Source organism: Stenella coeruleoalba (assembly GCF_951394435.1).
Source record: "Stenella coeruleoalba genome assembly, chromosome: 9".
Lineage (NCBI taxonomy): Eukaryota > Metazoa > Chordata > Mammalia > Artiodactyla > Delphinidae > Stenella > Stenella coeruleoalba.
Genome location: NC_137155.1, coordinates 93,964,631 through 93,989,908, shown reverse-complemented (window position 1 = coordinate 93,989,908; position 25,278 = coordinate 93,964,631). Strand labels below are relative to the sequence as shown.

Here is a 25,278-nt window from a genome sequence, read left to right as displayed (position 1 = left end):
CTTTTGAATTATGATTCTTCTTCATTGGATACTCTTTTAGATTACTTTTTCAACATTGCTGGATCTCTTACTTTTTTAATTTTCATTTTAAAATTATTAAATCATAAACCCACAATACAACTCTCTTTTCACCTTTGCACATTATTTTCCCCACTCATTCATAATTTTGCTCCCTTGTCATCTTAGTATACATGCTATTTTGAATTCTGCTCATAAACTTCTTCATTCTATGTAATCTTTAAAATTATACTTGATTCATTTTATGCAAATGCCAGTGTATATACCTCATTTATTTAATCATTTGCCTACTGTTGAAGATTTGGATCTTTCTTTAGTCTTCTTGTAAGTATGTAATACTGTATAACATATCATCAACACATTTTCAGCAATACTAGACACCAACATGCTTCTATTAGAATTCAAGAAGGAAGATTATTTCCATCACAGGCTGTCAGGTTCACATTGAAAGTCCCTGTGGGTTTAGTTACTCTGCCCAAATATCTTGTTATTTATTTTTAAACCCACATTTGAACATGCGAGAGTGAATTAAGATAGCTTTAACCTTGCTACTTGTGCATTTCTTACTAAATTAAATTCTAAATATTAGGATGAACCTTCTAAGAATAAACTGTCCACAGGTCTTATCAAGATGAATCAAATTTTTATCAGAAGAAGTTACTAATTTTATGATGGAAAAGTAAAACCCTAAATAATAAAACCAGATGATCTACTTTTAGCCTGGTGAGAATACCTGCAGATATCAGGACACAAGTCTCATAGTCACTGCCCTCACTTCCTGCCTGGAAAGCACCATGATCTGCACTTAGAGCGCTGGCCACCATGTTGTCTCTATGGCCACACTGCCTGTACTCTGTTCCCTGAACAATTTCTAATCTTCCATCCGCTTATCCTCGGAGGTCTCCACTGTATCTCCAGATCTGAGGGCAATGGCTATTGTACTTTAAATGCAGAACCAGTCCCACCTTCTTTCTATTAAGTATTTCATTTGAACAAACACTGGATCCATTGTCATAAACACAGCCTCATTTCAAGACTCAGGATTCTAGTAAGAGATTTCATATCTACTGGGAAAAGCAGATTTTAGTCGAGGGCAAATTTAATAAGTTCCCAAGCTCTGTCTGCTGCTTGCTCTAAAACCCTGAGCCACAAGTAAGCCTCATCTCTAAAGTAGGATTAACGATGACTACCTTTAAGGGTGGTTGTGAGGATTAAATGAATTAAGAAACATGTTCAAAGTACCTAAAACACTTTAATTATTTTGACATCAGCCTTCAGGCTGTGGTAATGTAAGCGTATGAGGTCATGAATATCATTTCCAAACACTGAAAATTACTTGGCAGCCATCATTATGCTGCTTTGCCCCAAGTCATGTATGTTTCTCCAGTTGTATAAGCTATTGATTTTTTTTTTTTTTTTTGGCTGTATGCGGGCCTCTCACTGTTGTGGCCTCTCCTGTTGCGGAGCACAGGCTCCGGACGCACAGGATCAGCGGCCATGGCTCACGGGCCCAGCCGATCCGCAGCACGTGGGATCTTCCCGGACCGGGGCACGAACCCGTGTCCCCCGCATCGGCAGGCGGACTCTCGACCACTGCGCCACCAGGGAAGCCCAGCTATTGATATTTTAACTGGTATTTTTCCTACTTCATCCACCAAACTGAGGCAGCAGCATCATGATGGATTGCCATGTTTTACCCTCTTTCTACATTTAACAAAACAGGGACTAGACACTGAATTGGCTTTACCGATAAAGGGACTTGATGCTGATTAAACATATCATTAGATAACCGATCTGAGGGAGGTTTGGGGAGAATCAACCACAATAGTTTAATCTGTTTTATGGCTAAGAAGGCCCTTGTCTCATTTTAACACAAATCTCAGGCTTCTGTTAGAGTTCTAGTTCTATGTGTGTTCATTCATCCATTCATTTAGCCAGCAATTTATTCGGTATATGCTATGTCTCAGGCTTTATTTCTTATTTCAAAAAAATGATTTCCAAAGATCTGAGAATTAGAAGAGCAGAAACGTCTCCAATAACCAGGCCTGGAGGAAGTCACAAAAACCAAGTAACTGTTGTAGGAAGAGGGCTTGTGATATCAACGTTCGGTAGAACCTGGAAACCTGGGCTCGCTGCCAGCAACTGCATGCCGTGACCTTAGCGTGTGCTTTCAACTCTCTTTCCCCCTCTAAATGGGACGTGCTGGAGTAGAAGGTCCTTGCCCTCATTTCAGCCATTACTCCATTGAGACTGGTTTTCAGTCTTCAGTAATCCCTGTATATTCACGGTCATCAGAGATGCAGAGAAAAGCATGTTGAACAGTGGTCATGCTCTGAAATGTCCACGTGCTCCAAACTCCTTGGCTTGAAAACACCCCTGTGAAACCTGAATTGGCAAACGTTATCTAAATTGATGCCGTATGCCGTATGTATATATATACACACACACATATATATATGTATATAGACATCTCTACTGCATTTTGAAAGATGGCCAAGGGATATTATATAGAAAAGTCTTTGAATTTCAGATTATGAAGATTTCAGGATTTTGAAAATCGACTACTTCAAATAAGCCGAAATGCAACAAGAGAACTGCCAAATTCCTGAAGATAATCAACGTGTATGTGACTCCCCAAGTTTGAAAAACAAAAATACCTGAACAGATGTTAATAAGCTTATTTGTAACAAGGATCCACAAGTCTTTGGAGGTCATTGCTAGGATAGATAGAATGCTAACTGCAGGTGTTGGTCAGGGTCATGGCCCTGCGAGATGGGGTGAGCATACCCGCCTAACTCTGAGCGTCTTACTACAGTCCTAGCCATGTATAGTAGAATTGTATTAACTGGTTCTCACAAAATAAATTAGAAGATTTTAGAGAGTTAATTCAAGTGGGAAGATATGCCACTTTAGAAGAGAAATTGCTAAGTCACGATTCAGTTTTCTTTTCCTTTTTATGCACATTTTCCTTTTTTCAATTTCAAAATAATATGCTTACAGGAAAAAAGACAAATAGTCCCAAAGTATACAAAGTAAAAAGTGAAAGATCTTCGTCCTCCACCTCTGCCTCTTACTAATTCTTCCCAGAGGTAATCACTGCTTACAGTTTGGACTGTATCTTTTTTGATGCTAACGCTACATGAACTCTTTCAGAAAATAAGAGGAGAGGAAAGTTTTTGTAACTTATTAAAACATTATTTCTCTGATGCTAAAACCAGAAAAAGACATTGCAAGACAAGAAAACTACAGAACAATGTCCCTCATGAACATAGATACAAAAATTCTTAATAAAATATTGTAAGTAGACTGCAATATATAAAAAGGATACTACATCATGACCAAGTAAGGCTTATTCTAGGAACGCTTGGCTGGTTTAACATTCAAATATCAAATTAATTATTCTGTTAATACAGAATAAATGAGAAAAACCATATATATTCAATAGATGTACACAGACCAAAAAAAACCTTTGACAAAATTCAGTGTCAAATCATGACAAAATTTCAGCTAACTAGAAATAAAAGGGAACTTCTTCAGTGTGATGAGTCCTCTTTGAAAAACCTATAGCTAAGAACATACTTAATGGTGAAATACCCTGAGATTGAGAACAAGGCAAGAAAGGATAGCTGTTTTCACAAATGACGATTAATCCCTGTTCTTTTGTTTTCTTGATCTTCTGTTTCACCCATGTGCAGTTACAGACTCTTCTGTTCTCTTAGGTTTCTGATCAATCTGATTTCATTTGATTTATATTTCCTATAAATTCCTCCTGTCCCAGCTTGCTGATTGCACCCTTCTTGAAATATAGTGAATGTAGTGCTATCATGATTTTATTGTCTTTTTTTAATAACTTTTGCTTCATTTCAGAACAGAGAGGGAAAAGAAAAGTAAAAATCCAATTCAAGTTTTTTATGAAACATTTATCTCCCCCTGCATATAAGCCATGGCTCTCAGAAATAACAGACAGGTCTCTGACGATGCTTCCGACTCAGCAGGGAGCATCTAGGGTCCTGCTAGTGACGCAGTGTCTGGGTCTTAACTTTGCACATTCAGTATTGCTCATCTTGTCGTAACAGGCTAATGTACAAACCTTGATACCAACGTAAATCACCTCTTCACTGACTACACTTGTAAAACAATTAATTGCATGAAATTTATGAACAGAACTCGTGATAAGAACTAAAACACAAAGCACCAAGCTAATCTCCCCGTGCTATGCTGCTGCTTCCCACCAGCCAACTATTTTACATTCAGTAGTATATATATGTCGATGCTACTCTCACTTCACCCCAGCTTCCCCGTCCCACTCCAAGCCCTCAAGTCCATTCTCTACATCTGTGTCACTATTCCTGTCCTGCCCCTAGGTTTTTCATAACCTTTTTTTTTTTTTTTAGATTCCATATATATGCGTTAGCATACGGTATTTGTTTTTCTCTTTCTGACTTACTTCAGTCTGTATGACAGACTCTAGGTCCATCCACCTCACTACAAGTAACTCAGTTTCGTTTCTTTTTATGGCTGAGTAATATTACATTGTATATATGTGCCACACCTTCAATAAAGATCTATTAAAAAAAAGAACTAAAACATTTTCTATTTAATTTTGTATGCATAAAGTACTTAAATTTAAAAATGAATGTTTTTTGCTTTAGAATCAGCAAATTAAAGATATACTAGGATGTTGCTAGAGAAATATAAATGTCACAAAAAAATAGAAGATTTTGGTTTTCCTGGCCAGTGACTTCTTTCTTTAGGCAGATGATCCTGGGAAGTACTATTATTATCACAAGGTTGTTTGGTAAATTTGGAATCAGGGCACGAACAGCTAGTTGAATGATTTTAATGGCTAGTGCTTCAAGGAGGTGGAGAGTCATCTTGTAGGGTGATACCTTTATCTTCAGGAAAGGTATGTACCTGCTAAGAGGACTATAGTTTCCCCATCAGTTAATTACAGCTCTGCCAACCACAGAGAGTACAACACAAATACTGTAACTTTTTCAGTGTTTCCTTACAACGTCCTCTGACCATACGGCTGCCAGAGATTTACCTAACGAGAGTGACTTAACCAGCTCTGGGACCTCAAGCTTAGAGATCACTCTACCTCTTACCCCCTCATAATCCCACTACCTGGGGCTTCCCCCATTTTGGGGGTTATAGGTGTCCTGAAAGTCTTATAGGAGTTTGTTACCCTTAGATAGGAACAGGTGATAGCACAGATGTGTATCACCCCTGTTGAGCCGGCAACGAATGTGTGGGATTCTGGGTGTAGGCAGTCAATCCTCTTGGGTTCACGTAACAGGAGGGTCCCACTAGAGTTGAGGCCGGTCAGCTCCCTGCCCCACCTTTTGAGATAATAGTGATTCTTCACTAACGCCACTGACTGACTCAGCTCTCTGTTGACTTTATTTGTAGAAAATTCGATGCATGAAATTATAAACAAGCCTCCTTATAAGGATGAAACCATGATTTTCCATTCAGTTCTTTGTATAGTGTTTCAAAGGCTGAAACAAACACTTAAACCCAGTATATTTAAGATACGGTATTGGGTACACCCAGCAGGACTTCTTTCGAGATTTCCTTTGGAGGGTTTGCACACAAAGAGCAGAATTAATGCCGAGTGCCTCTGTCTTCCCTCCAACAAGTCTCCATACCCAGTGAGGCCGGGTCTGCCCACTTTGTTCTCCCAGTTCCCGTGTAAGAGCTAAAAATGGTATTAGTAAGTCTGACACTTGCTATGTGCTGGGTGCTGTTCTGAGCGCTTTGTAATAGAGAACACGTGTGTCTTTTGCAGTTGTGAAGACGATCTCTCCGAGGACAGAGATGAACTCCTGCACGGGATTTCTGAGCTGGACATCAGCAACTCGGACTGTTTCCCGTCCCAGCTGCTAGTGCACGGGGCTTTAGCCTTTCCCCTGGGGCTAGATTCCTACCATGGCTGTGTCATAGCGGCTGCCCGCTACGGCCGGGGCCGGGTGGTCGTGACTGGCCACAAGGTCCTTTTCACCGTTGGTAAACTGGGCCCCTTTCTGCTCAATGCTGTGCGCTGGCTGGACGCGGGCCGCAGAGGCAAGGTCGTGGTGCAGACAGAACTGAGGACTCTGAGTGGGCTGCTTGCAGTGGGGGGCATAGACAGCAGCATTGAGCCCAATCTGACCAGCGATGCCAGTGTCTATTGCTTTGAGCCCGTGAGCGATGTGGGGGTCAAGGAGCTGCAGGAGTTTGTAGCAGAGGGCGGGGGCCTATTTGTTGGAGCCCAAGCCTGGTGGTGGGCCTTCAAGAACCCAGGAGTGTCCCCTTTGGCTCGGTTCCCAGGAAACCTCCTCCTCAACCCCTTTGGCATTAGCATCACCAGCCAAAGCCTCAACCCTGGGCCCTTTCGTACTCCTAAGGCAGGGATAAGGACCTATCACTTCCGTTCCACCCTGGCCGAGTTCCAGGTTATAATGGGCAGGAAGAGAGGGAACGTGGAGAAGGGCTGGTTGGCAAAGCTGGGACCGGATGGCGCAGCCTTCCTGCAGATCCCCGCAGAGGAGATCCCTGCCTACATGTCGGTGCATCGGCTCCTGAGGAAGCTGCTGAGTCGCTATCGGCTCCCAGTAGCGACCCGAGAGAACCCTGTCATCAACGACTGCTGCAGGGGTGCTATGCTCTCCCTGGCCACTGGGCTGGCCCACTCTGGAAGCGACCTCTCTCTGTTAGTCCCAGAAATTGAGGATATGTACAGCAGCCCCTACCTGCGCCCCTCGGAATCTCCTATCACTGTTGAGGTCAACTGCAACAATCCAGGTAAGGAATGAGGGGTGGGAGGCTGGCGGGTGGGAACTGGAGGGCAATGGGTCGTGATGACTTCAGCAGCTCAGCTCCAGATCTGATCACCCCCAGGAGGCCATCTCCGTCCTCTGCCGTGCACTCTCAAGGAGATGGGGGTTGAGGTTTTAGGTGATGTTTGGAAGAGTAGAGCCAGGGCGGCACGGAGGCAGGAAGATGTGCAGAGCTCGTGAAGGGACTCTGGAAGCTGGGTGGCGATGGAATCACGGAGGAAGGGTAACGTCTACTCTTCCTTCGCTTTCGGCAGGCACCAGGTATTGCTGGATGAGCACCGGGCTCTACATACCCGGGAGGCAAATTATAGAGGTCTCGCTGCCTGAAGCCGCTGCCTCTGCTGACCTGAAGGTAAGGCATGCCCCATCTCACCACGTAACGTGGAACCCAAATACGGAAGCCAGATGCTCTTGCTTTCATAGTGGGCATCTTACCTGACCTTCCTACAAAACCAGCTGGCACTAAGGGCATGTACTTCTACCCCCTTAGTTGCTTAGGATGGAGCAGCTAAGGTGCAGAACAGCTAACTGACTGATTGAAATGCATGGATTTGATACATTTCAGCGCCCAGGACTCAAACCTAACCAGCTTCTGGCTCAAGTTTTGTGCTTTTAACTTATGTCATAGCGTGGGGAATAAGAAAGGTACCAGATGGCTGGTGCCCTAGCACAGAGTCCAATAAATCTTAGCCCACGTTCCACCCCGTGTACATTTCACATCAAAGCATGAGGTCCTTCTGACTCCAGCTTCTTCCCTGTGACACCATACACTGTTCCTAGCTTGCCCGGTCCGCGTCAGCTCTGTCACTTTCACATGCACACACGGTATTCACAACGTTAAGCTGCCGTCCTGCTCTATCCCCCTTGTGGGCCATCGTGATGGTTAGCGTCTGTTTTGTGCCTGTATCTGTCCTGGAACTTGTTTAGCATAAACCCGGGAGAGCAGTCCCAGGATGCCTCTGAGGACAGGGGTGACTCCACTGGCGCAGGAATAGGGGCCTGGGAGAACAGGTGGAACTGAATCAATCTTCCACATCAGCCGGTCACGTTTTCTCCCACTGGGCCTCTCAGGTCAAAAGGCAGGATCCCCTCTGCCCCTTCCCAGAGCCAGAATCACCACGGGGGAATAGGCAGCCCAGGATTCTGGCTGTTACAGAGACAGCAAGGGACTCTGTGTGGGAGTCGCCCACCTCAGAATTAGCATCTGGGCCACACCTGGTGCCCCTGCATCAGCGTCTCAGCGTGACCCTTTGTGGAGCTGTTTGACCCGCCCCGAGAGTGAATTTACACGATCTGGTCCATACGACCTTGAGGGATGATACAATTTCACGGGTTTAGCGCACAGGGCTTATAAATGGTGGGGTGCCTGGACTCGCCTAGGGTCATGGCCCCGTGACCCTTCCTGTCCCCATGTCCTGGGCGCTCTCCCCTTTGGCTCGTGCATGCCCCAGGGTCACTAGGTGGGGGATCTCTCTGCTCCAGGTGCAGATTGGCTGCCACACCGATGACCTGACCAGGGCCAGCAAGCTGTTCCGAGGCCCCCTTGTGATTAACCGCTGCTGCCTGGACAAGCCCACGAAGTCGATAACCTGCCTCTGGGGGGGCCTCCTGTACATCATTGTGCCGCAGGGCAGCAAGCTGGGCTCCGTGCCTGTCACGGTTAAGGGGGCTGTGCATGCTCCCTACTACAGGCTAGGTGAGTGGACGCCCTGGAGCGAGCCCGAGGGACAGGGAGAGCTGGGGGTGAGGAGGTCATCTGGGGCTGCCTGGTATGGGAAGAGGGCGATTCGGATTGGTGGAGGGAAGGGAGGGAAGCTTCCTTACAGTCAGCTTTGAGGCTGAGGGGATAAAGACCAAACTGTATCCCATCCATGGGACCTTTGTAGAAGAAGGATAGAGCAGGTATGTGGCTGTTCATGGCATTGGTATTCTCCTGCTGGGGTTCAAGTTGAACGTGTTAATGTCAGGGATTTGGGGAAACAAGTTTCAAGCGCTGTGGCCTGTCTTCCAGGGGAGACATCCCAGGAGGAATGGAAGAGGCGTATCCAGGAGAATCCAGGTCCCTGGGGAGAGCTGGCTACAGACAACATCATCTTGACGGTGCCAACCGCAAACCTTCGCACTCTGGAGAACCCTGAGCCGCTGCTACGCCTCTGGGACGAGGTGATGCAGGCCGTGGCCCGGCTAGGGGCTGAGCCTTTCCCCCTGCGTCTGCCTCAGAGGATCGTTGCCGACGTGCAGATCTCAGTCGGTGGGTGCCTGGGGCGAACCTCTGTGCATGCTGCCCCCCCTTAGGGCCTTCCTTCTTGCAACAGCCATGCAGTGGGCAGCCAGGAGGGTAGAAATGTTCTTATGGCAAGGCATATAAAATGTAATCTTGCTATTTAAATGGAAAGGGAAAAAATGCATCAAAAAAAAAAAAAAAAGACTCGCTGTGTCCCCCAACAAAACACTGGAAACTACCTAAGTGCCCACTTAGGAATGGTTATGGAATGGTTCAGTAATGTATTGTGTATACCTTCAGTGGACATTAAGGAAGATATTTAAAGTGATATTTTGATGGCATAAGGAAATATGATGAGCTTATATGACACATAAAAAGCAGGCCGTAGAACTATATGAACACAGTATGTTAAAATATGTAACAGTTTTAGTCAAGAGATGTTATCAAACAGTGGGACTGGTGCAGAAAATACATGCTGGGTTTTCACAGACTTCCATCAGGGGACTTCAAGGAGTGGATAAAACCGACCGAGGGCCTCTTCCTAGGTCACAGGTATTGGGAGAAAGCACTGAATAAAGAGATCTTTGCCAGCAGGTCAAGAGGCCTGAAAAATGAAGGGTGTATAGAAATTAAAGAACCAAGGAAATGTCTCTGGACCTTAGTTTTCTTGGCTTATGTAGATGATCACTATAAGGTAGTGTCGACGTGGGCAATTCCATGTCTAAAGAATGAGAACCACAAGTTCTTAATTTTGAGAAAAGAGTATAATGATGGGTTCACACAGACAGAGCACTCTCAGAGAAACAGAAAAATTGAATAGTAACACGAACGGCGATCTGTAACCTGCCTCAGCTCCCATAGCCAGTCAGAGCAGCGATGAAAGCATTATTACAAAATGAGAGCGTAAGGAGGAAGGCCCGGGAGGCTCTGGGTTTTGCCTTTCTGAGCATTACAGGGTTCTGGAAGTCATGGGGTCAGCGGGGACTGGGTGTTTTGGGAGATACAACAGAGAGAATCATTTTGTTAGATGGGTGGGGAGCGCTCTAACCTTCTTTTCCCCCTCCTGCATTTCCCAGGCTGGATGCACGCAGGCTACCCCATCATGTGTCACCTGGAGTCGGTGCAGGAGCTCATCAGTGAGAAACTCATCAGAACCAAGGGGCTGTGGGGCCCTGTGCACGAGCTGGGCCGCAACCAGCAGCGGCAGGAGTGGGAGTTCCCCCCGCACACCACCGAGGCCACCTGCAACCTGTGGTGTGTCTATGTGCACGAGACGGTCCTGGGCATCCCTCGAGGACGAGCCAATATTGCTCTGTGGCCCCCAGTTCGGGAGAAGAGAGTCAGAATCTACCTGGGCAAGGGTCCCAATGTGAAAAACTGGAACGCATGGACGGCCCTGGAAACGTACTTACAGGTGCTGGGCCAGTGTGGGCGGTGGTGGGAGCCCCGCAGTGGGGACCCTGAGCAGATGGTAGCGTGGTGCCCGGGGGACCTCCCGCTGACCCGCCTCCCACACCAGGTTGGGGAGGTCCTGACAGCGCCCAGGTGTGAAGGTGCTGGTTGAGGATGCTTCTCAGGGCATCACTTTGCATGGCCCTAAGGTGGACTTAATTGCCTCAGCCCCGCCCTTCACCCCAGGACTCTGAAGAGATTTTTGAGAGTAGACAGAAAGCACTGAGAAAGGTTAAAAATTGGTAGAGGCAAATGTGATGCTACAAATATAGTTGCTGTCACTGGCTTTAAACCTAGACATACCTGAGACAGAAGCCAAACTGTGCTGTTCAAATAGCTCCCTAAAGCTGAACACACCCCGACGCGTGCGCGCGCGCGCACACACACACACACACACAATATGTGGGAAAGGAGCTGTTTTTTCCCTAGGTGAGTAAACCATCTTATTATGACCTGGCTGTGCCTCGGTTTCCACCTTATAAGCAAGCCAGGTTTCCTCACTGAACTGGACATGGGGGTGGCCTTTGCCTTTTAGTTATCACACAACACCCCAGGTCCAGTCCCCCGGTCCCTGGATTAGTTCCCACCTCACTGTGGAGAGTTTCATCACCTTGGATTCTGGAACTCAGTCTCAGGCCAGCCACACTCTATTCTGGCCCTTCCACCTGCTGGAGTTCTCACTGCAGATCCCCTCCGCCACAAGAATGACGATGACACTGCTAGGAGACTGCTTTAACCTTGTCATCGGGACAGAAGTTCCTCCTCTGTGAAATCAAGTTGAGGTTGGAACTGCTTCCCTGGTGGCGCAGTGGTTAAGAATCCATGTGCCAATGCAGGGGACACGGGTTCGAGCCCTGGTCCGGGAAGATCCCGCATGCCACAGAGCAACTAAGCCCGTGCACCGCAACTACAGAGCCCGCGCTCCACAACAAGAGAAGCCACCGCAATGAGAAGCCCTCACACCACAGCAAAGAGTAGCCCCCGCTTGCCGCAACTAGAGAAAGCCTGCACACAGCAACAGAGACCGAGCACAGCCAAAAATAAACAAATTAACATGGGCTGTTTCCAACAGCCTCGGGACGGCTGCCTTTTCCCAAAATTATGCCTTACTCTTCATTCTAGCTACCTAGACTATACATTGTCTTCTGCTTCTACTGGACTCACCTTTTTTCCCAAAGGCCGTTTTTGGTCGCCTTGCAAATTGACATAGACCTACAGTTAGTGTGGATTATGTCAGGATACGGCTGGGAGTTCCCTAATTGTTGGGGTTTAACTTTGCAACTATGAAAAACAGTGGATTTTTTCACTTCAACCAATTTTAAATCCTCGTGTAATATCCTGTGACTACTTTCATGGTCTAGTGAGATAGGTGAATAATGATGTTGGTAGTAAATCCTACAGTTTTCACCACAGCTGTCTTGAGTGTCTGCTTTGTGTTGAGCCCTGTGCCGGCTCAGAGGCCCTTCTCGTCATCAGAACATGAGAGTAGCACGTGAGGCTGGCAGGTAAAACAGCAGAGGGTCAGTGATAGACATGAAACTGGTGTTTAAGGGGTGAAACGCGTTAACTCATTTAGGGTGTTTGTTGGGTCTCCTGTAGATCAGATGTCTCATCCTCCTCCTTCCTTCTCTTTCCAGCTCCAGGAGGCCTTTGGGTGGGAGCCGTTCATCCGTCTCTTCACTGAGTACAGGAACCAGACCAACTTGCCCACAGACAATGTCGACAAAATGAATCTGTGGGTGAAGATGTTCTCCCACCAAGTGCAGAAGAACCTGGCTCCGTTCTTTGAGGCCTGGGCCTGGCCGATCCAGAAGGAAGTGGCAACCAGCCTGGCCTATCTGCCTGAGTGGAAGGAAAATATTATGAAATTGTACCTCCTCACACAGATGTAAGGAGTGCCCAGCGAGGTGGCAGGTAGAGAGGTTTGGGGAGTTAGGCAGAGATGGGGATTCACTCCTCGACCTCTGTCTCTTAGGTTCTAGCCTTGCCCTCCCAAGCTCACTGCCCCTAGATCTTAGTCATATCTCTGGGGAGTGGGTTCAGAACATAGAAAAAAGTGGAATCATAATCCCTCAGGAGCAAAGCCTTCTGTTTATGAGCTCATTCCTCTGCTCTCAGCCAGCAGATGCCCTCCTGACCCTGTGCTGGGCCAGTGCTGAGAGCTTTGGCCCCTGCTCCTATGCCAGCCCTTGGTTCACCATCGTGGGCCATAGCCCAGAGGGTGGCTCTCACCCTGAGGACTCCCTGGGCTTTTATTTTGATCATTTCCCCAAAAACCTGACCATAGAACCCAAATGAAATACTAATTTACCATGATATTCAGACAGCTCCCTGATGACTCATATATTTTATGTCTTAGGTAGTTTTCCAAAAGCTGTCTGGTGTATTATGAAGAGCCCATAACTAGGGTTAGCTCTTGGGAAAGTCGTTTTATCTCTGAACTCCCATTTCTTTGTGTGTAAGGTGAGGGTAAAGATCCCTGCCTCACAGGGTTGTGGGTGAAGACAGACCGGTCATTCTGAGGAGTGTGGATACTGGGCATGCATTCTAAGGGGTGGTTTTATTTCATGATGGTCCACAGAGTAGTGAGTTTCCTACTCCCCATTCTCCTCCCACAGCCCAGGAGTTAAGGTCATCATCTCTCACAGTTGACTTACCACATCCAAGTTCTGGTTCTTTCACCAGTTAGACTCTGGGCAAGCTCCTGAACTTCTCTGTGACTCAATTTCCTCATCTATAAAATGGGATCTATTTCATAGGACTATTGTGAGGATTAAATTTTAGTGCCTCTAAAAGTGACAGTACCTGGCATTTAGTAGGTACTGAGAAATTGTCAGCTGCCACTGTTACTGTCAAATTAACTCAGTATCATTTTAGATCAGGACTGCACTTTCAGATGGCATTTACAGATGCAGTGGATTAACCCTATCCCATCCTACACTTTTATACACTGACTCTGAAAGGATTCTGGTATATTGCCCTATGATCTAAAGGAAGGTCTCTATATTTATAGTGGGGTTTAAAAGCTGCTTGGGGTTTGGTCTCCTTCTTCAATTCCATCTTTCAGGTAAAATCCCTTCTTTGATTAAGAGTGGAAGTCACTTGAAAACCAGAACAATTCCATGAGGATGTTCATCCTTAGCAAACAAGGAGCATCCGGCTGAGTGATGGTGTTTATATTTCCGCAGTGACACAGATTCCTGTCGCTGTTTGGCAGATACAGTCCATGCACAAATAGAACCTTTACACTGGAACAAGATAACTGGATGCAACTGACCCAAATTTCATTTAATTACAGTACATTCAGAGATTTTTAACTTTTCTTCCAGTCTTATTCAGAACCTCCCAATTCTTCGTAGTTTCAGCTAGAGCTGGGGCTCCAGGATTAATGCTGTGTGCGTCCAGCCAGTTTTCCTTTAGCTCGCTTCTTCTGATTTAGTTGCTTTAATGCACTGTTTTATTTGCTTAATTGGGAATTGGATGGATGCACAGACAGTAAGATTTGACCTAGACAATGTTTTTCTTTCGATTCTTTTATTGTGTCATTTCTTAATACTAGAATTATTTTCCCTTATTTCATGAGTATCTATCATCCAGGTACTTCAAACACAGATGTTAAATATTCATTCAGCATTGAAAATAATTGCTATCAATTAGTGGGTTGTTGAGTATGTGCCAAGTATATAGACTGTTTCATTTAATCTTCACAGTAACCTATGGAATGGAAACTGAACAGCTCCCATTTTTCAAATGAGTGAACTGAATTTTATGGAGATTGGGTAAATTGCCTAAGCCTTTATTGGTAATAAGTGATAGATCTGGGATCTGAACCCAGGCATTCTGAATACAAATGAGTTGTAGTAACTACAGTGCTTTGAACAAGCAAATAAATGAGGAAATGAAGAAATGAACCAGCAAACAGAAGGAACTTTATGTCCCTCCTCGCCAGCAATTTGGCTGTTTTTACTTAGCTCTCATCTAATTTTATCAGAACAGAAAGTCCTTTTGTTTACCCCGAATGCCAGTTCAAAGGAAGACTTTGAGGCTGGCTCCTGAGGTGCTCCCAATGGACAGTGCTGGGATGGTCCCTTTAGTACGGTCCCAGTCATCTGGGTTCCGGGATCTTCGGGTTTCAGTCCTTATCTCCAGGGCACCATGAAAGCATTCTACTAGCTTATTGGATTTTGAACGATGGGCTATTTTGGTAAAGTGTCTGACTCCCAAAAGTCTCAGACACTGTATGTTTTCAGAAAGGAAATTAGATCCTCAGTCATTTAGAACAATTTTTATACCCATTCTTGCCCTCCTTAGTCCATTTTCAGCAGTACAGCCCCGGGGACCTTTTAAAAATATCAAGTTATCCATGTCACTCCCCTGTCTAAAAGCTTCCAATGGGACTTTGAATTTAAGATGATGAACTGAACATGTAAGTTTACTTCCCTCCCTCCCCAGGCCCCACTGAAACCGAAGTCAAGAAATGTAAAAGAGAATTGACACATCTCAGCAAAGAAAACTGAAGGAATTTGGTTATAAGTGAAGAAGATCTCAACACATTTCTGGAAGAGAGAAAGTGGAAGAAGTGATAATGAAAGAGTGCAGCTCCTTTCAGACGGAATATAAGCTGATCTGAACATGTAACCCCAAAGAGATTTGGGCACCTGAAAAGTCTGTCTACTGAAGAATTATGTCAGTTGTGAAATTGAACCCCATCTCATTCTACCCCAACCTTTGCACAGAATACAGGCAACCTACCACTGGTTTCTGTTAAGTCTGTTGTTGTTGTTGTTTATTGTTGTTGTTTGTGTAAAGGAATCGAATAAACTGCTTGAGGAAAGGTAGGAGTTGGTGCTCCAAAATAAATTTCTCTTTTGGGGAGAAAAGTGAGCCCCTAGCAGTTAGTTCTCTACAGATGGCTGAGATCCCTACTCAAGTAACCAAGTGATTTTAGTCACAGAAAGGCTTACTGGAGAAGCAGACAGACCACACAACGGCAGAGGGAACCCACGGCAACTCCTATAAAAACAGTTATACTGATTCTTCAATGCAAATGGTCAGCTGGGAATTCCCAGACATTGAGCCTTAGGGGTAGGGGTTGGGGGAGGGACCAGGGGAGCAGCATGTGAGAAAAATAAACAATCAGGAGATTTGAAAAATATAACAGACTCTAGGGGCAACAGTTAACATGGAAGAAAATGACTTAAATATCTTCGGAGACATCTAAGGTGCATTTGTAAGATAAAAACAGGATGCTACAAAGAAAGGGAAAACGCTGAAAATAAGAGGAGCCCTTAAATTGAAATAGGACTGCCAAAAATATTTAGTAGACAGGCTTTAAAATAAGGTTGAGGGAATCTCCCTAGATATAGAGCAAAAAGAAATAGAAAATATGAAGAGAGGAAAGAGACACAGACAATATCTAACTGTTATGAGTTTCTGGAAGAGAGAACACAGGAAATGTTGTGAAGAAAAGAAAATTGAACAGAAATAAGTCTCCAAATTGAGAGGACCCTATACAACCTACATCTAGACATAATCTTGTGAAATTTTGGATATATATTAAGGATAGAGCGAAGATACTGAAAGTGCCAAGAGAAAAAAATAAAATTAGGTCATCATAATTAGCTCAACTAAAAAGGGATGAGAACTAGACTGGGAGCCGATTTTTCATCATCAACACAATGCTAGAAGCCAATAGAGAAGTGTCTTCACACATGGAAAATCTTTGTACCCAGAATTCCATAGCAAGCCAAACTGTCAAGAGTCAAGTCGAAAGGAATTTTCCAACATGCGAGTTTTCAGAAAGTCTACCCTCTTAGCACCTGGAAAGGAAGTTCTCTCTCACCTACTGAGGAAGTTCTCCGGCAAAATGAGAATGAAAATCGGGAAAGAGAAAGAAATGGAATCCAGAAAACAGTGGACCTCACCCAGGATGGCTGACTCCAGAGTGACAGTTATGCAATAGGATAGCTCACTCCAGAGTGACCATTATCCAATAGGATGGCTCACTCCAGAGTGACAGTTATCCAACAAGAAGGCTCACTCCAGAGTGACAGGTATCCAATAGGATGGCTCACTCCAGAGTGACAGTTATCCAATAGGAAGGCTCACTCCAGAGTGACAGTTATCCAACAAGAAGGCTCACTCCAGAGTGACAGGTATCCAATAGGATGGCTCACTCTAGAGTGACAGTTATCCAAGAGCCCCATTTCAGATGAGAGTACACAGTCTCAGGCTCTCTGGGGAGAATATGCATTCTGTGCCATAGATATCCTTGAGAAGCTGGAATGTTTGAGAATGTGGAGGAGATACATTCTTTAGTAAACAAGAGAACAAAACAGAAATGTCAAATTCAGGTTCAATTATGAGACAATAATAAAAAAAATCATGGAATGTAAGAAGAGACTCATTTTGATATTGGCAGTAGGTACATTTCATTTCAAGTGACACAGGAAACATGACATTGGATATGTTTGGAAGAAAATATCCTAGCTTCTACTTAGCTCCCAGTAAACAGTATTTACAAAGCCAAAATAATGTAGATACTATTGATTGGTATTCAGTGTTCTGATCAGCCTATAGGTAAAACATGAAAGGCTTAATCTTTTATTCAGAAATAAAAGGGAAAGTAATCCTGAAAAGGAAAAAGAAAGCAGAAAGAGGTTGAGAATTAGTTGGGGGAAGAGAGGTGGAGGGAAGAGTAGAATTACTTACCTATTCCAAATGGGGATGAAAAGATAAAGTCTACAGTTAATGGAACAAGGACTAAAGGATTGTTACTGTTCAAAACTGTAAACCAATAGAAGTATTAAAAATGACATCTATCAAAAATTTGGAAAAGGATAGGCAAATGAAAGGTGGGAATAGTGTAAGTTAAATCCTTATCTTTTGTAATGGGGGATTATTAAAGATTGTCTAAAGTTAATAAGTCAAGAAATTATTGTTCAAACGTTATTTAATGTTAGGAAGTTAGTTAACAGAATATCTAAAAATAGAAATTGTTAAATGCATTGCCTCTAGGGTATGGGACTAGGGTTAAAAGGGTGGGGTGGGAAACTGTGTTTTTCATTTTAAGTCCTTCTGTACTATTTAATTTTTTACCTTGTGCATGTATTACTTTGAAAATTTTTTAATAAACTTAAATAAAAACCCTTCAATGGCTTCATATTAACTAAGATACAGTCCAATCAAAACACTTAAAATGGCTTATAAGGCCCTCAAGTATTTGGATCCACCCGGTGTGTCCAAGGCTCATCACATCTCCCCATCACTCTCTAGTTCTAACCGCACTAAATACCCTCCAGCTATTCAGACACACTTCCCCTTCTCTTGTTTCTACAGGTGTTCCACAGAAAACAAATCCTGTCCCCATCTCACCATGTGTCTGCTGATTCAGCTTACTGTCTAGCAGGTTTTCAATATCTGTTGAGTGAATGAATGTGCAACAGGGTGTTCATGAAAATCACCAACTAGTGTTCTTTCCCAAGAAGGCACATGATGTTTGTCTCTATTCCAGGAGCATTTCAAGACCATGATGTACGCTTTCCTGAACTATTCATTTCACAGTTTTGATAAGTTTTAGTCATATACGAGACCAGGTGATGTCAGAGGATTTCTATCCATCTGTTAGTCTCTTTGGTATGTTCTTTGCCAAACTGCCTCAATATCATAATCGATTTTCCGCTATTTTTCCCCTGTAGTTGGGAGAAACAGCCAGCTGTCTAGTGGACATCTTCAGGCTCCCAAGTTTCATGTGTCCTGCTATGCCTAGTTTCTTGGTGGCTCTTCCTTCTTCATTAATTTACTCTCTTCTGTTGTCTACCTTCCAAGGCCAACTGGAGCTCTCTAATGAGTATTGACTGACCTTCCTGCCAATCTTCAACAACTGCATTTATTGGAAATCTTTCCTATCTCCTCTTAAGATCACTCTCTGATTTACCTAGTCCCTAAACCAATGTCCCCACCCAATGTCACAACCTCACCTAATACATGTACTTAACAGGCCAGTAAGTAATCAAATACTGCCCTAGATATTGACTATTCTTGCTGACAAAAGTAACACACCCTTCTTTCAAGACTAATTCACGCCTATGTTCTTTACTCCTTCAAAGATTTTGGACCCCTACTTGGCTTCCATTTTGAAACAGATTTCTTTCATTGACCCACATAATTGGAGTCAGTCTTCCAAGTGTGGTAGAGAAGGGGTGGAGGTTATCCTTAACTTTTCAGACATCTAGCTACAGATACACAAAAACAATTCCACATCTAATTCGAGAGAGTTACAGAAATGTTACTTATTTGGATTCTTGTCATTTAAATGCTGTAAAGAGAAGCGTTTCTTTGATAGGAAAGCTTGAGCAGTTTATTTCCAATGTTCTAGTGTCATGTTAGGTGGTTGGTTTCATAGGTGCTCATTATATTAGAAATAAATAGAATAAATAAATGAGTAAATTAAAAACAAGGTATGCGTCGACCAGTGATGACAGTGTCAGAAGCCAAGAATTATGTTAATACAAATATGTGCACCTGAAGGCCATCAGAGAGTTAATCCTGTTCATCTGCACTAGATAGGGACTCATATAATTAGTTAAGAAATATGTACGTGGAGGTACTAAAAATTTCTTTGCATGAGCTGCCTAAATTTGGACATCATAGGCACTTTCACAGATTGCCAACATTATTTAGTATAATTTGAGAACTGAGATAGTGCTGAAAGGGTAGGAGGGAGGGCAAAATGATCAAATGTACAGTATAAAAACAAGTCAAGTGGTTGGGAAGAGGCCCAGAGACATAGAGAGAAGACCCCGCTCCGCTTCTCAACAATACGGCAGCCTCTGCCTATGCCCAGTCCTCTCATCTGGGAAGTGTCTGATGTAAACAGGAGCCAAGAACCTGGAAAGATGATAAGCTCATTCCTCACCCTTTGTCAAGGTTAACAGAGACAGGAGAGGAAACTCCAACTTTTTTTTTTAATAGTTTCTCCTTTTCTTGCTATCTGTGTAGCCTTGGAACCAAATGGTTACACAGCAAACAATAACAAGCCTTAGTTAAGGCTTTTGACATTTAATCACAGGATGATCGGCACTATAAGCTTATTTATTGATGACGAACTTAATCAAAACTTAGAGCAGACTTAAATCTCAGGTCCTCATAGGGAAACTTTCAGATAAACGATAAAAGGGCAAAGATCTGACTTATCAGAAGTGTTTGAGTGACCTTTGGATAAAACCCAGTGGATCTCTGGTACTGGATAAAGAAGGGCCTTTGGGGCTTCCCTGGTGGCGCAGTGGTTGAGAGTCCGCCTGCCGATGCAGGGGACACGGGTTCGTGCCCCGGTCCCGGAAGATCCCACATGCCGCGGAGCAGCTGGGCCCGTGAGCCATGGCTGCTGAGCCTGCGCGTCCGGAGCCTGTGCTCCGCAACGGGAAAGGCCACAACAGTGAGAGGCCTGTGTACCACAAAAAAAAAAAAAAAAAAAAAGGGCCTTTGATGGGGTGGGGAGGAGAGAATATGCTCAGGTATAGCCGGTGATGATGTTAATGCCCTCCAGCCAAAGACCATCAGAAACACACCTGTAGCTGAACAAGTTGGATGTATTACTTATCACAGCTGGGGGAAATGCACAGCACAGGGAACTGTGGGAGTCTCAGTAAAAGAGTGTTAGAAAGAACCTGTTATAGGATTTGGGCTTGGGTAGGTAGTTTAAGGGAGGGTCTAAGGAAGCAAGGCTTTGTTCTGGATTGGATGCTCTCAAGAAGCAGTGGCACTTCTGAGTGAGTTTCTCAATAAATCTCATCTCTAAGGAGGGCTGACTAAAGTGAGCTTAAAGCTGGAATTGGCTTTTTTAAAAAAAGCAGCAGTTATTCACTTTAGACAAGAGAGAGATGTGTCTGGTATTTTGTGGTTGCCCAGAGATCTTGTTTCCATCTAACTTTATTTATCATAGTCTCAGAGTGACCTTGTCTGAGGTCAATGTTCTGTGAAATTTTTATGTCCGACAGGGCAAACATGGCCATGTTCTAGCTGTGAGTGTCAGACAACTTCCTGGGTGTCAGGGGCTGCTTTTTTTTTTCTTTCCTAACGCAAAAGAATAGAGAAAGAGCCTTTGTTTCTCTTACAGAAAATTCAAAACTGTACTTCTCTTGACTGAGCATAAGGGATAAGTTAGAAAAAAATTAATATCACAATTAATACCACAAGAGATATCCTGGGAAAGGATGGTTCCCTAATGATCCCCTAGACTTGGTGGAAGTCTTGGTTGTAAACCAAAATGAAGTTGGGACCGTGCTCAATACTCAAGGGGCACTCACTTATTGTCTGAAACATGCCCACTCCTTAAATGTAGGTTCTGGGCCATGCCTAGGAGGAATAGGAAGCAGTCATGAGAGTAGCAGTTTGCTTTTACATAGGAGGGATAACAACAAACCTTTACAATTCATGTAATTTCATTTGCTAACTGCTATAATTGGTGCACACAGAAGGAATTGAAATTTAAAACGGAAACTGGAAGATGCATTTCCCCAGTGCTCAGACTTCCCTTGCTAAACTTAGAATCTCTGTTGGGATAGGAGATTAAGGTAGTAAAGGTCCATGGCCTCACCCAGATTTTCAACATTTTTTTAGCACTAAACTACATGAAGCCACTAGAGAAACACTTCTCCAAGTTAAATTAAAAACCTTTTTTTTTTTTTTTTTTTGCGGTACGCGGGCCTCTCACTGTTGTGGCCTCTCCCGTTGCGGAGCACAGCCTGTGGAGCACGCGCAGGCTCAGCGGCCACGGCTCATGGGCCCAGCTGCTCCGCGGCATGTGGGATCTTCCCGGACCGGGGCACGAACCTGTGTCCCCTGCATCAGCAGGCGGACTCTCAGCCACTGCACCACCAGGGAAGCCCAACCTTCTTGTTTTATCTGCCCTCTTTTAAGAAACATTCATAACATGTTTCTTAAACATTCATAAAACCAGTATAAAATGTTGGTTTCTGAAAGATACATTTCCCACATTTGGGCATCCTCTTCTAGTCTAGCCACCAAGTCACCTAAAAATTCATTAAATAAACATGTATTGAACACAGACTGCAATGCTAATTACTGTTACAGGGTCTGGAAATACAAGGTAAACATAATAAAGCTCCTTCCCGTGTTCCAGTTAAAACATAAAAATGAACAAATAAACATATATCAGGTATGTTAAGTCCTGTGAAGTATTACAAAACAAAGGATGGGGAAGAGAGTGTTCTGGGATAGAGGAGTAGACAATGGGTAGTGAGGTCCAGGAAAGCCTCTCTGATAAGGTGACATTTGAGCAAATTCTTAAAGGAAATGATGGAGCAAAGCCTGCAGATAATTCACGGCAAAGAGAGGTAAAATTATATTTGGCATATTGAGAGCAGCAAGACAGACATGAGTTTCATCCCTAGAACAGTCAATAGCTACTTTCTCAGATGTAAGTCTTGACCACAGATTTCTGACCTTAACATTCTATTAGGGGCCATTAACCTAATGGACACTTGTAACTTTTGAATGTCTGTCCTCAAAGTCAAGCCACATTTCACAATAAATTTTGCAGCTGCTCCCCTCTGAAATTTCTCTGACTAAAAAGAAAGAGGGGCTCATCTCAGTAGTTGTTATGGCCTCTACCAAAGGGACTGAATGGAGACATGACTCTATACTTTTCTATACTAATTTCTGGGCCCCTGTCAATGACCCGATGGATCCAGTAAGTAGAATTTGGAACCAAATTCATACGGAGAAAATTGATCTGGAAACAATTGACAAAATTTGCATAGCAATGAAAATTTTAGTCGTATATGTTGATGCCCATCACGACAAATGTGTGGAGAGTAGCGGGAACCTTAGACTCAGTTACTCCTGGCTTGTCATTCTATATCCCCCCTTCCCCCTTTCCCCCACCTGCCCAAGCTGAACGATGTCCATTCGACCTCAGTTCAAATTAAAAGACACTTTGGATCACAAGTCTCAATACATAACGGGAAGACTTAAGAAGGAAGGCCTTCATGTCACAGGAACTTCAGAATAGATTCTGAAATAACATTTGCAGGAAAAGAATTATGTTGCTGGTCTTTATAAGAGTAGGAACTTTAACACACTCTTCCTCTGTAGGAATTTTGTTATGGAGATATTTGGCCTTCCATGATTCCCGATCCCCATACAACAGCCCCTCTGGCATCTTGATAGTTGTAACCCTTGTGGGATTGTGTATGAAGATGTATAAACCACACTGGTGTAGGTGCAATTATAGGAACTTGGATCTGTTGTGTGCCTACCCGTTGGGCCTGATATTTCAGAGCTGGAGGAAGAACATCCACGCAGCCTTGGGCTAAGTCAGCTCCACTGGTTCCCAGATGGCTGAAATCTTCGGTACAAAACCAAAGTTTATGTCTGACCTGGAAATGGGAGGAGTTTAGAAATGTAAGAAGCCTCCTCCCTCATTCATCAATGGAGGGAGAGAGTTTCAGCCTGGATATCTCTGGAGTGCCAGTGATTTTCTCCAAGACATCTTCTGTGGTTGGAATATTACTGGCTCCTACCATATATATTCCATATACTTATAACCCAAAAAAGAAAATATCACCCCACATTAATTTCACAAATGCACCAAAGGAGAATATGAAAACTTTTATAACTCTGAATTAGGGCTGGCCACCTGTCAAGATGGCCAGCAAACTCCAGCTTATTGCTTTAAATAAACATGCAGGCAGGAACTTGGCCCTGGAAACAGACCATGCTATAATTTGAATAAAGGTTATCATACATGTACTACAGAATGAAAAATGTGGATGAGTCTTCCTTAAATACTCTCAAGTTGATGACTTTGCTCTTTACTCCCACTACAACACAATTTTAATGAATACACTTGAGCATTTTAATGTTAGGAGATATAACAGTACTTATATTAGCCTGGGTCCTCCAAGAGGCAGAAGCCTGATGAGGTCAGGTGTACAAGAGGTTTATTAAGGGAAACACTTGTGAGAGAAGATGGAGAGAGACCCAGAGGAGGCTGGAAGAACCATCAGACTGCGATGTAGTTTTAACCTTTGTGAGGAGAGACTGAAAGAGGGAATGGTTTGCATTGTAGGTGTCAGAAGGTTTTGACAAGGCCTCTGGAGAGTCCGTGAGCCAAAGTCACAAACCAAAAAAGTCCCACGTCTCCTTAGTGCCCCCACCATACTTAATCACTGGCCAGCAGAAGCTCCTGGGCCACGTGGCTTTGGCGCCAAGGATTCTAGAGCACAGCAGCTGGGTCCGTCCGTCAGCTGCATACCCACTCCCTGCAGTTGGGAGATCTGAGCCGAGCATTTTCATAGCCACAAAAACACTCCTTCTTGAAACAGCTGTAGACACCTGTTCTGGATCATCTTAGTGACTTAATTAACCTCGCCAGTGACTCATACCAGTACAGGCACATAGGTGGATTCATCCATCTCTATTCCTAAATTAGAGTGTGGCTAATCCTTTCCAGATTCCTGAGGCCCTTTAGGGAAAGACTATATGGGACCACATTAAGTTTAACTCGTAACTAAAAATAATTGAAGAAGGAGGCCAGTGACTATTAATGCTAGCCCACAGTTGCAAAGCATGTGTATAAAGTAACCCCTGCATTTGGCGTAGTGAGAAACCGGAATTACTGCAGAGATTTTCCTCTATTTGACAAAAATGGACTGATGTAACACTAGTAACAATGAAAACTCTGATCTGTGTACGCTAGACAATTATTACATTGTTTATAACCCAAAAGGAGCCCATCGTTGCAGTGCAAAGGGCACAGATTAGCATGCCTGGCTTAAGCTAATTCGTATCTACCCTTGGAACTGGAAGTGGCTTCATTGCCCCCTGAACCTTGTAGGGGAGAGGTAGATTATCTGAACAAAATTGCGATTTGGTTAGAAAGGACAAGAGAGGTGAGGTAGAAAAGAGATGTTGAGGAGGTAACCTCAGTGTTTCTTACATGGCATTTCTTAAAAACCTTCCTACAAATTGGAGACTACAATCCAAGCTCCTTAGTATACCAGCCAAAGTCCCTTAAAATCTGGCCCAAATGCCTCGTAGAGCTAGCACTATATATACAAGTCCTGTTACCAAGCTTCACTCACAATGAACATTTTTTCTCAAACCGAGCTTTTCACACACACATCTTCATGCTGCAGACTATGACACAGCCTCGCTTTGTAATGTCTGCCACCCTCATCTGCCCACAAAGACCATACATATTTCTCCAAGGCTAAGTTTTAGTGTTACCTCTGTAAGTTCTTCTCTGATATCTTGATTAGAAATCATTGCTTCTTCCTTTCTGTTCCCTTGCACTTAATTTGCAGCCAATTCAGCATCTACATAAATCCATCTGATACTATAGTTGTTTCGTGTCTCCTCTCCTCTCTCGACTTACTGACCACAGTATCACCGTCATCTCCCAGAGTGCCTCACAGAATATGTGCCCCGTGAGAATATTCTGACTTTCATGGACTAGTTTCTGTGTTCTCCTGGGTGGGAGGAAAGGCCTGGGGGTTCACACCTTCACATGAGCAATGATCCTTAGTCACATCCATGCTGGTCACCATCTTTCATTTCCCAATTTTTTAAAATGGACTCTTATGCTGTGCCTTATGTTGCTTTGTCTCCATTCTTCAGCCAACCCTTGCTCCCAAATGGCAGGTACGTTACTGATGGTGGGTCTGCTTCTGCTCTCTGACCCTGGAAAAATCACCTTTGTTTGAAATCCCTTCTTCTGTTAGATCAACACTGAAATAG

At 43.9% G+C, this 25,278-nt stretch overlaps 1 protein-coding gene and 1 long non-coding RNA gene across 5 annotated transcripts in view; one reads left to right on the top strand and one right to left on the bottom strand.

Annotated features, from left to right (window-relative positions):
- The window catches only part of LOC307191167, a 204,936-nt gene that overhangs the window by 2,950 nt on the left and 176,708 nt on the right, over positions 1 to 25,278 (bottom strand). The gene's annotated exons all lie outside the window — the stretch shown is intronic.
- Positions 1 to 25,278, top strand: part of TCAF1 (TRPM8 channel associated factor 1) — a 91,725-nt gene that overhangs the window by 30,043 nt on the left and 36,404 nt on the right. For 2 of the 4 annotated variants that reach the window (XM_079930981.1, XM_079930979.1), the window contains exons 3-9: positions 5,810 to 6,804; positions 7,094 to 7,191; positions 8,322 to 8,535; positions 8,851 to 9,090; positions 10,140 to 10,477; positions 12,153 to 12,403; positions 14,968 to 19,597. In XM_079930981.1, coding sequence (XP_079787107.1) covers positions 5,810 to 6,804; positions 7,094 to 7,191; positions 8,322 to 8,535; positions 8,851 to 9,090; positions 10,140 to 10,477; positions 12,153 to 12,403; positions 14,968 to 14,977 — 2,146 coding nt within the window. In that variant the 3' untranslated portion in view covers positions 14,978 to 19,597. Of the gene's footprint in view, positions 1 to 5,809; positions 6,805 to 7,093; positions 7,192 to 8,321; positions 8,536 to 8,850; positions 9,091 to 10,139; positions 10,478 to 12,152; positions 14,940 to 14,967 lie in introns of those variants that run through there. The other 2 variants (XM_079930982.1, XM_079930980.1) reach the window with 2 other exon arrangements.